General features: G+C 49.0%; 1 protein-coding gene across 1 annotated transcript in view; it reads left to right on the plus strand.

Annotated features, from left to right (window-relative positions):
- Nucleotides 1-12247, plus strand: part of LOC144610950 (protein ERGIC-53-like) — a 73388-nt gene that overhangs the window by 54003 nt on the left and 7138 nt on the right. The window contains exon 11 of the mRNA XM_078429977.1: nt 6291-6435. Coding sequence (XP_078286103.1) covers nt 6291-6435 — 145 coding nt within the window. The remainder of the gene's footprint in view (nt 1-6290; nt 6436-12247) is intronic.

The following is a 12247-nucleotide window of genomic DNA, read 5'->3' on the forward strand; positions in this document are numbered from 1 at the left end:
TGTGTGTGTGTCTGTGTCTGTGTGTGTCTGTGTCTGTCTCTGTGTGTCTGTGTGTCTGTCTCTGTGTGTGTGTGTGTGTGTGTGTGTGTGTGTGTGTGTGTGTGTGTGCGCGTGTGTGTGTGTGCGCGCGCACACACACACGCAGGTTCTTTTGGCAGTATTGGCTGGATATTCTACCATGGTACCATCACATCCTAATCCCTGTCCTCCACCCCCTGTTGGGGGAGATCAGGGGGGATGGTGAAGACACGGCAAGGGTGGGGGTTGGGGTCAGAGTAGAGCCGGGGAGTGAACAAAGGCTGAGGCGAGATCTGGTGGGAGGGATGGTTGGGTGTTCAGTGAGGAGGGAGGGTGTGAGGACTATTGTATGGGTGGGGTGTGGTCGGTGTAACCTGGTTAAAAGAGGGGGAAGGGGAAGACGAAGACCGTTTTGTTTCTCTGTCTGTTTTTAATGCGATTACAGTGTAGAAGCATCTACTCCTGGATTAAAATAGTGTTTTGCACGGCATAATCAGGGGATTAGTCTTGATTTATTTTTTCTCATCTGACCGTTTATGGTGTTTTCAGCCTGTCGGGCGATCAGTTGATGCCTAGCTGCCATGCTCCTGTCCTTGAAGGCACCTTGCCTCCGATAATGTCACGTTTCTTTGCTCTCGGCTTACTACGTCTGAGTTCCTGTTTTCTGATGTCATTGGTGACCCTGTGCTCCCAGGCTCCATGAGTCTGGTGGAGTGGAAGGATGCCTGCTTTAACAAGCTTCTCCTTCAGATTGATTCATATCACCAGAAGCCTTTTCCACACAAAGTGGGTGTATGGAACAAGCTGCCAGAGGACGTAGTTTAACCTCCCCACTGGGAAGGGGGAGAGGATGGAGAGAGAGAGAGAGAGAGAGAGAGAGAGAGAACGCAAGGGCTACTTGACATTAGAGAAGTCTATTTTACTTAGAAACATAGAAACATAGAAAATAGGTGCAGGAGGAGGCCATTTGGCCCTTCGAGCCAGCACCGCCATTCATTGTGATCATGGCTGATCGTCCACAATCAGTAACCCGTGCCTGCCTTTTCCCCATTTCCCTTGATTCCACTAGCCCCCAGAGCTCTATCTAACTCTCTTTTAAATCCATCCAGTGAATTGGCCTCCACTGCCTTCTTTGGCAGAGAGTTCCACAAATTCACAACTCTCTGGGTGAAAAAGTTTTTTCTCACATTAGTTTTAAATGGCCTCCCCTTTATTCTAAGACTGTGGCCCCTGGTTCTGGACTCCCCCAACATTGGGAACATTTTTCCTGCATCTAGCTTGTCCAGTCCTTTCATAATTTTATACGTCTCTATAAGATTCCCTCTCATCCTTCTAAACTCCAGTGAATACAAGCCCAAAGTACGATAACTATAACTTTTATTTCTTTGGCAACTCTCCTTAATCCTGTCAATAATTAAACGACCAGAATATGGACCGCAATCACTCATTAATAAATAGCATGAAACATTTCATTACTATTATTGTTAGCTTATGAAATGCTTTAAAAATGTATTGGAGAACTTGTTTGAGGTGAGATTTTTGTGAATCAAGTCATTCATAACCTGGGGAGTCCCTGCGTTAAAGGTATAATGGGATTTTTTGCAGTTTGTAGTGTAAATGTAATCATAGACTAAATATCTCACCTGGTACAGGACAGTTTGGAGGGATATGGACCAAACGCAGGCAGGTGGGACTAGTCAGTATCTAGTAAAATAAACTAGTAAATTAGTATCTAGTAAATAAAAATATCTCATGTCGATTTGATCATCAAGACATTAGAGATTCGATTTTGATGCCTGGTAGCTTAAGACAGTTCAGTTTAGTTTATTGTCCCGTGTACTGAGGTACAGTGAAAAGCTTTTGTTGCGTGCTAACCAGTCAACAGAAAGACAATACATGTTACAATCGAGCCATTTACAGAGTATAGATACATGATAAGGTAATAATGTTTACAATAGACAATAGGTGCAGGAGGAGGCCATTCGGCCCTTCGAGCCAGCACCGCCATTCAATGTGATCATGGCTGATCATTCTCAATCAGTACCCCGTTCCTGCCTTCTCCCCATACCCCCTGACTCCGCTATCCTTAAGAGCTCTATCTAGCTCTCTCTTGAATGCATTCAGAGAATTGGCCTCCACTGCCTTCTGAGGCAGAGAATTCCACAGATTCACAACTCTCTGACTGAAAATGTTTTTCCTCATCTCAGTTCTAAATGGCCTACCCCTTATTCTTAAACTGTGGCCCCTTATTCTGGACTCCCCCAACATTGGGAACATGTTTCCTGCCTCTAACGTGTCCAACCCATTAATAATCTTATACGTTTCGATAAGATCTCCTCTCATCCTTCTAAATTCCAGTGTATACAAGCCTAGTCGCTCCAGTCTTTCAACATATGACAGTCCCGCCATTCCGAGAATTAACCTAGTAAACCTACGCTGCACGCCCTCAATAGTAAGAATATCCTTCCTCAAATTTGGAGACCAAAACTGCACACAGTACTCCTGGTGCGGTCTCACTAGGGCCCTGTACAACTGCAGAAGGTTTAGTACACGGTAAAGCCAGCAAAGTCCGAACAAGGATAGTCCGAGGGTCACCAATGAGGTAGCTAGTATTCCAGCACTGCTTTCTGGCAATGGGCAATGAGGAGATGGGGGAGGATTTGGCCGTTGTTTTTGCGAGAATGTTCAGAAGGATCTTGCCTTTGAGAGAAGTTGAGGCTGATGGCCAGCGAACCTCAGAGCGATGCCAGGATGCTCCTGGCGAGGGTCAGGGGAGTCTCATGAATGATATTCCGAACAGGATTACGGAGGCTCAAACCTTGCACCAACTCGGGAGAGACAGATGGTGTGTGGGAGGGAAAGCTCTTGGGTTTATCTGGATGGATGAACGAAGATGATTCAATAAACCGCCTTTGTCTCACGGTCTCTTCGACAAGTGGTGCTATGATGCAGAAACGTGCGCCAGAGTGGAAAGTGGACGGGGAGGGGGAGGGAATCTGAGTCAATTTATCTTCAATGGAATAAAAAGAAACTGCAGATGCTGGTTTATACCAAAGACAGGCACAACATGTTGACCATCAAATTCTTGAATACGGCGTTAATGTGACCAGGACAAGTTGGTGGTGATATTTATAATATACTGCCTGACCTGTTTAATTTTTACAGCGTTTTCCATTTTCTGGGTTTTTTTCTAATCCCATACATTTTAGACTAGTTACCAGGAATCTCCCACCACTCCTTGGTTAACAGCTCATTACAAAGGCTATGTGGCCGAAAATGCTGATAATTGGCTCCACTGCGCCATTTTGACTCATCCTATTGTGGACATTCCCTTTGCTCGATACGCCGCCTTCCCCACTTTAGGGCGGCACGGTGGCGCAGCGGTAGAGTTGCCGCCTTACAGCGAATGCAGCGCCGGAGACCCGGGTTCCATCCCGTCTGCGGGTGCTGTCTGTGCGGAGTTTGCACGTTCTCCCCGTGACCGGGTGGGTTTTCTCCAGGTGCTCCGGTTTCCTCCCGCACTCCAAAGACGTACAGGCTTGTAAGTTGTACGAAGGAACTGCAGATGCTGGTTTAAACCGAAGGTGGACACAAAAAGCTGGAGTAACTCAGCGGGTCAGGCTGCACCTCTGGAGAGAAGGAATGGGTGACGTTTTGGGTTGGGTGGTCTGAGGAAGGGTCTCGACCCGAAACGTCACCCATTCCTTCTCTCCAGAGATGCTGCCTGACCCGCTGAGTTACTCCAGCTTTTTGTGTCTATCTTTGGGTTTGTAAGTTAATATGCATCTGTAAAATGTCTCTGGTGTACAGGATCGAACTAGTGTTTGGGGTGGTCGCTGGTCGGTGCAAGCTCAGTGGGCCGAAGGGCCAGTTTCGCGTGGCATCTCTAAAAATGACTGCTGAAGAAACTCAGCGGGTCGAGCAGCATCTGTGGAGATAAGGAAATTAGCAATGTTCCAGATCAGGTCCCTACACCAGGTGTTTGCCTCCACTGATGCTGCTCGACCCACTGAGTTCCTCCAAGTTATTGTTGTTCGCATGAAGTAGATGAAGCCAGAAAAGACTAAGAATCTGGAAACCTGGATGTACTGGCTGGGCTCGATGGCATCTGTGACACACAGCGAGCTCTGTGACCCGAAAGATAATCCCAGAAGATTGCCAATGTTTGTTCTCGGAAAGAAAATGCAAATGAATGAAAATGCAAACGAAAATACGTGGATCGCACCTGCAAATCGTCTGGCACTTTGAGATTTTAAATCTGATATTGTGCTTGTTTAAAATGTTCGGCCCCTTCCTCATCAGCAGCTTAGCTCTTCCCACTTTCAATGGCCGTTGTTATGGCAGGGACTTGATCAGCAAGGCAAAGCCATCTGTGGACCCACTCACCAGAGGATGGTGTTGGAATAAAGCCAAGTGTCACTGCTTGTGTCTAATCTGACTGCCCTAACCAATGAACTAGGCAGTGCAGATCAGTCAGCTTTTAGACGGATGAAGAATTTTCACCCCAGCGGTATGAACATTGACTTCTCTGGGTTTCCAATCGTGGATATCCCAATCCTGGGCAGGATATCCCAATCTTGGGCAGCTTACAGCTCAGCGGTATGAACGTTGATTTCCCTAACTTAAAGTAACCCTTACGTCCCCTATCATTGTGCAGACGTTGACTCTTGTTCAAGGTCGACACAAAACGCTGGAGCAACTCAGCAGGTCAGGCAGCATCTCAGGCGAGAAGGAATGGGTGACGTTTCGGGTCGAGACCCTTCTTCAGACTGATGTCAGGGAAGGGGGCAGGGCAAAGATAGGATGTAGACGGAGACAGGATGACTAGTGGGAGAACTGGGAAGGGGGAGGGGATAGAGAGGGGAGGCAAGGACTACCTGAAGAGGGAGAAGTCAATGTTCATACCGCTGGGGTGTAAACTGCCCAAGCGAAATATGAGGTGCTGTTCCTCCAATTTGTCACTCTGACAATGGAGGAGGCCCAGGACAGAAAGGTCAGATTGGGAAGGGGAGAGGGCATTGAAGTGCTGAGCCACCGGGAGATCAGGTTGGTTGAGACGGACTGAGCGGAAGTGTTCAGCAAAACGATCGCCATGGTAGGTCCTCAGGGCAACCTCCAAATAACTCTTGTTTGCAGGGCAGGTGATGTTGTAGAATCTCATAGAGTCTTAGTGTGATATGGCGTGGAAACAGGCCCTTTGGCCCAACTTGCCCACACCGACCAACATGTCCCATCTACACTAGACCCACCTGCCTGCGTTTGGCCCATATCCCTCTAAACCTGTCCTATCCATGTTCCTGTCCAAATGTTTCTTAAACATTCAGGTGATATTCCTTGCCTCAACTACTTCCTCTGGCAGCTCGTTCCACACAGCTACCGCCCTTTGCGTGAAAGGTTTACCCCTCGGCATCCTATTAAATCTCCCCCCCCCACCTTCTAATTTTGCCAAAAATGCTCCAGGCATATAGACACAAAAAGCTGGAGTAACTCAGCGGGTCAGGCAGCGTCTCTGGAGAAAAGGAATAGGTGACGTCTCTATCTCTCGTTTCCCTTTCCCCTGACCCTCAGACTGACGAAGGGTCTCAAACCGATACATCACCCTAATCACACCTACTGGTTTTATCTCTGGCCTTTGTTCCAACCATCTGCCTATCCAAAACAATACCCTGGCCCATGTACACCTACCACCTGCCACACCTTGCCTCTCCTCTCTTCCAACTTTCCTTCTACCCCCCCCCCTCCCCCCTCGCCCCAACCTACCCTCCCACAATCAATCTGAAGAAGAGTGCCAAACCCAAAATATCACCTGTCCAGGTACCCACTGGATTACTCCAGCACTCTGTGTCCATTCTTGGCCTTCAGTTTATCTTGACTACACCCCTCACTGAACCACCATGGGGGTCTTGCCCCTTGCATCTTAATCCTCTGATGGGCTGCCATCACGGTGGCGCAGCGGTAGAGTTGCTGCCTTACAGCGAATGCAGCGCCGGAGAACCGGGTTCGATCCCGACTACGGGCGCCGTCTGTACGGAGTTTGTACGTCTCCCTTCATAACCTGCGTGGGTTTTCTCCGAGATCTTCGGTTTCCTCCCGCACTCCAAAGACGTGCAGGTTTGTAGGTTAATTGGCTTGGTGGATGTAAAAATTGGCCCTAATGGGTGTAGGATAGTGTTAGTGTGCGGGAATCGCTGGTCGGCGCGGACCCGGTGGGCCGAAGGGCATGTTTCCGCGATGTATCTCTAAACTAAACTAAACTATGGTCTATTTTCCAGGGTGAACATGGACAACATCGTTTCAAAAATGAAGCTAAGCCAACAGTCGTTAAATGCCATGGTTTCAGTACAGGACTACTTTGGGGAGATTAAAGAACATGTCCACGTTGTCAAGAAGGATGTTGACAGTCTTCTGAATGCCAAGGTGTGATGTGAATGCTTCTGAATTTTGCTTTAATTGTGAATTTGTTCTTGCCCTGTATATCGTTGACAATAGACAATAGGTGCAGGAGGAGGCAATTCGTCCCTTCGAGCCAGCACCGCCATTCAATGTGATCATGGCTGATCATTCTCAATCAGTACCCCGTTCCTGCCTTCTCCCCATACCCCCTGACTCCGCTATCCTTAAGAGCTCTATCTAGCTCTCTCTTGAATGCATTCAGAGAATTGGCCTCCACTGCCTTCTGAGGCAGAGAATTCCACAGATTCACAACTCTCTGACTGAAAAAGTTTTTCCTCATCTCAGTTCTAAATGGCCTACCCCTTATTCTTAAACTGTGGCCCCTTGTTCTGGACTCCCCCAACATTGGGAACATGTTTCCTGCCTCTAACGTGTCCAACCCCTTAATAGTCTTATACGTTTCAATAAGATCTCCTCTCATCCTTCTAAATTCCAGCCACAGAGCATGTTACAGCCCATAGCCTTGGGTGTGGAGAAGATCTTTCCACTAGTGGTAGAGTCAAGAATGAGAGGTCATAGCCTCAGAATTGAAGGACGTTCTGTTAGCAAGGAGATGAGGAAAAATTTCTTAAGTCGGCACGGTAGCGCAGCGGTAGAGTTGCTGCTTTACAGCGAATGCAGCGCCGGAGACTCAGGTTCGATCCTGACTACGGGTGCTGCAGTGTAAGGAGTTTGTACGTTCTCCCCGTGACCTGCGTGGGTTTTCTCCGAGATCTTCGGTTTCCTCCCACACTCCAAAGACGTACAGGTATGTAGGTTAATTGGCTGGGTAAATGTAAAAATTGTCCCTAGTGGGTGTAGGATAGTGTTAATGTACGGGGATCACTGGGCGGCACGGACTTGGTGGGCCGAAAAGGCCTGTTTCCGGCTGTATATATATGATATGATATGATATGATAAGTCAGAGGGTGGTGAATCTGTGGGATTCATTGCCACAGAAGGCTGTGGTGGCCAAGTCAGTGGATATTTTTTAAGGCAGAGATAGATAGATTCTTGATTGGTGCGGGTGTCAGAGGTTATGGGGAGAAGGCAGGAGAATGGGGTTAGGAGGGAGAAATAGATCAGCCATGATTGAATGGCGGAGTAGACTTGATGGGGCGAATGGCCTCATTCTTCTCCTATTCCCTATGACCTTATGACCAGTAATAGTGCCTTTGACCCGCCAAGTTCACACCTACTAACGAGCACCCATTATCCCGTGTTACTCTTCTTTCATTCCCTACAGTTCCCCCAGATTCTACCACTGACTTACACAAGAGGGCAATTAAGCTGCCAACACCCATGTCTCTGGGATGTTGGCAGAAAGCGGAACACCCAGAGGAAACCCTCCCGACCAGGGAGAGAACACTTAAAGTCAGGCTCACAACTCACTGACTGAAAAAGTTTTTCCTCATCTCAGTTCTAAATGGCCTACCCCTTATTCTTAAACTGTGGCCCCTTGTTCTGGACTCCCCCAACATTGGGAACATGTTTCCTGCCTCTAACGTGTCCAACCCCTTAATAATCTTATACGTTTCGATAAGATCTCCTCTCATCCTTCTAAATTCCAGTGTATACAAGCCTAGTCGCTCCAGTCTTTCAACATATGACAGTCCCGCCATTCCAGGAATTAACCTAGTATTCCGGGAATTAACCTAGTATCTGTGGAAGATACCACTGGATTTGTAAGGGAGGAGTTCCATTATCTGCACTACCATGCCACCCTGTGAAGCGTTTAAACGCAATATCCCATCTGCAGTTAGCCTTTACTAGTTAAACATTTTTAATTTAGAAAGCAGATTCATGGAGAAGATTTTATCAAACTACAAAAGTTAAAGCTATTCACGTAAGAATGAAACACAAGGTCCTACAGGAACTCAGCGGGTCAGGCAGCATCTGTGGAAGACCTCAGCGGGTCAGGCAGCATCTGTGGAAGACCTCAGCGGGTCAGGCAGCATCTGTGGAAGACCTCAGCGGGTCAGGCAGCATCTGTGGAAGACCTCAGCGGGTCAGGCAGCATCTGTGGAAGACCTCAGCGGGTCAGGCAGCATCTGTGGAAGACCTCAGCGGGTCAGGCAGCATCTGTGGAAGACCTCAGCGGGTCAGGCAGCATCTGTGGAAGACCTCAGCGGGTCAGGCAGCATCTGTGGAAGACCTCAGCGGGTCAGGCAGCATCTGTGGAAGACCTCAGCGGGTCAGGCAGCATCTGTGGAAGACCTCAGCGGGTCAGGCAGCATCTGTGGAAGACCTCAGCGGGTCAGGCAGCATCTGTGGAAGACCTCAGCGGGTCAGGCAGCATCTGTGGAAGTCCTCAGCGGGTCAGGCAGCATCTGTGGAAGACCTCAGCGGGTCAGGCAGCATCTGCGGAGGGAATGGACAGACAACATTTTGGATCGGGACCCTTCAGATTAATTCGAAAGGTGATGTTTCAGGTTAGGACACGTCTTCCACAGATGCTGCCTGACCCGCTGAGGTCTTCCACAGATGCTGCCTGACTCGCTGAGGTCTTCCACAGATGCTGCCTGACCCGCTGAGTTACAGAATCAAATAGCGTGGAAACAGGCCCTTCGGCCCAACTTTGTGTTTTGCTCAAGATCCCAGCATTAACAGTTCCTTGAATCCATATGTTTAGGGTTGCCAACTTTCTCACTCCCAAATAAGGGACAAAAGGTAACTTCACCACCCCGCGCCCACGTGACCTCACCCAGCCAACGGCTACTTGCTCCCGCTCTACCAATGGCAGCTGCCCGGGCCGGGAGGCGGGTTGCTACGCAACCTCCGTTGATTCCTTGCATTGACGACCCGCTTGCTTTGAAGTTGCACGCCACTGCATGTTAAAGACGCCAAAAGTCAGGAGTGTTATAATGTCAAACGTCCCGAAACGGAACAATGAAATTCTTAACTTGCAGCAGCACAACAGATATGCCCTTTAGACTGCGAACGCTTAAAGTTCTAAACCTGCATCAGCTCCTAGTTGCTGCCTTGCAGCGCCGGAGACCCGGGTTCGATCCTGACTACGGGTGCTGTCTGTACGGAGTTTGTACATTCTTCCCGTGACCTGCATGGGTTTTCTCCGATATCTTCTGTTTCCTCCGACACTCCAAAGACGTACAGGTTTGAAGGTTGATTGGCTTGCTATAAGTGTAAATTGTGCCTAGTGCGCGTAGGGTAGCGCTAATGTGCAGGGATTGCTGGTCGGCGCGGGCTCAGTGGGCCGAAGGGCCTGTTTCCGCACAGTATCTCTAAACTAAACTAAACTAAACCAAACTTAATGTGCTGTAAAGGATCTTAAAACATGCTTATTTTGTTTAGTTTAGTTTAGAGATGCACTGCGGAAACAGGCCCACTGTAAACAGGCTCACCGAATCCACATCGACCAGCGATCCACTAACACTAGCATTATCCTACACACTAGGGACAAGTTACAAATTTTCCCAAAGCCAATTAACCAACAAACCTGTACATCTTTGTACTGTGGGAGGAAACCGGTGCACCCGGAGAAAACCCACACGGTCACGGGGAGAACATACAAACTCTGCACAGACAGCACCTGTAGTGAGGATCGAACCAGTGTCTCTGGCGCTATAAGGCAGCAACTCTACCGCTGCCCCACCGTACCGCCCTAGGCTGTATCCCTTATGCCAGGTCTTTGCTAAAGTTGTGGGAAGGAACTGCAGATGCTGGTTTAGACTGAAGATAGACACAAAATGCTGGAGTAACTCAGCGGGACAGGCAGCATCTCTGGAGAGAAGGAATGGGTGGCGTTTCGGGTTGAGACCCTTCCCTCTGTCTGAAGAAGGTTCTCGACCCGAAACGCCACCCATTCCTTCTCTCCAGAGATGCTGCCTGTCCCGCTGAGTTACTCCAGCATTTTGTGTCTATCTTTGCTGATGTTCGCTTAAGGACTATTCCAAGAGGAAGACATGCTTTAAATACTCTGCACAGGAATGGTCTCATTCATTTTCCAACCTTTTTCTTTGCGTAGAGTAATTTATTTGTGCGTTTGTACAACGCAGCAAGCAGCGGTTAGGGTTAAAAGTCATCGAATGTTGCACGTGTCCTGCCGTGTTAAATGCCTCCAAGGACACAAATGGCATTTCGCCAGAGAGAGAGAGAGAGAGAGAGAGAGAGAGAGAGAGAGAGAGAGAGAGAGAGAGAGAGAGAAAGAGAGAAAGATGCAGACAGGCTTTTGATAGATATTCACTTTGCCAGACAGTTTCCCAGAGGTGTCTTTTAAAAAGCCTTCCAGTCTCGAGAGGAAGAGGGGGAGTTGTGACCTTGGTGTTGTCTTCATCATTGCTGCTGGTCATCTCAGTGGTGCGATCCCAATAACAATATTGACTGTTGCACAAAGATCAGATTTTAGATTTTTTTTAGATTTAGATTTAGAGATACAGCGCGGAAACAGGCCCTTCGGCCCACCGGGTCCGTGCCGCCCAGCGATCCGCGCACATTAACACTATCCCACACACACTAGGGACAAGTTTACATCTTATTAGACCAAGTGGACCCGTTGGGCCCAAACCACTCCTGCATTGGTATAGCACCCTCTCCTCCCCTCCTCCCCTCTCCCCCTCCCCTCTTCCCCTCCCCCTCCCCCCCCACTCCATCCCCCTCAACCCCCCAGCCAATTAACCTACATACCTGCATGTCTTTGGAGTGTGGGAGGAAACCGAAGATCCCGGAGAAAACCCACGCAGGTCACGGGGAGAACGTACAAACTCCATACAGACGGCGCCCGGAGTCAGGATCGAACCTGAGTCTCCGGCGCTGCATTCGCTGTAAGGCAGCAACTCTACCGCTGCGCCACCGTGCCGCCCGTGGCTTGAGAGGCAATGAGCCTTCTTCCCCCAACATCCCCCTTCCCCATCCCCCCCCCCCTCCCCCCCCGCCGACTCTGTACATTATTCACCATTTTGTGGATACCGTGTTTAAAAATCCATCCCGCAATTTGTCACAACAAATTTTGTGTGTTCCCACCAAATCCGTCCACGTGTTCTCCAACCCAAAGCCTTGGATGAACCAGGAGACCCGCATTCTTCTGAGGACCAGATCCCGGGCATTCAACGTGTAGGAAAAAAAACTCCAGACGCTGGTTAAAATCGAAGGTCGACACAAAATGCTGGAGTAACTCAGCGGGTCAGGCAGCATCTCGGGAGAGAAGGAATGGGTGACGTTTCTGGTCGAGACCCTTCTTCAGACAAAACCCCGAAGAAGGGTCTCATTCCGAAACGTCACCCATTCCTTCTCTCCCGAGATGCTGCCTGACCTGCTGAGTTACTCCAGCATTTTGTGTCTACCTCCCGGGCATTCAAGTCTGGCGACGCTGCAGTGAATAAGGTGTCCAGATACGAAGACAGACACAAAATGCTGGAGTAACTCAGTGGGACAGGCAGCATCTCTGGATAGACAATAGGTGCAGGTGGAGGCCATTCGGCCCTTCGAGCCAGCACCGCCATTCAATGTGATCATGGCTGATCATTGTCAATCAGTACCCCGTTCCTGCCTTCTCCCCATACCCCCTGACTCCGCTATCCTTAAGAGCTCTATCCAGCTCTCTCTTGAATGCATTCAGAGAATTGGCCTCCACTGCCTTCTGAGGCAGAGAATTCCACAGATTCACAACTCTCTGACTGAAAAAGTTTTTCCTCATCTCAATTCTAAATGGCCGACCCCTTATTCTTAAACTGTGGCCCCTTGTTCTGGACTCCCCCAACATTGGGAACATGTAGGGTAATGGATAAAAAAGGAATAGGAGACATTTTGGGTGGAGACCCTTCTTCAAACTGAGAATCAG

The sequence above is a fragment of the Rhinoraja longicauda genome, chromosome 38, assembly GCF_053455715.1.
Source record: "Rhinoraja longicauda isolate Sanriku21f chromosome 38, sRhiLon1.1, whole genome shotgun sequence".
NCBI lineage: Eukaryota > Metazoa > Chordata > Chondrichthyes > Rajiformes > Arhynchobatidae > Rhinoraja > Rhinoraja longicauda.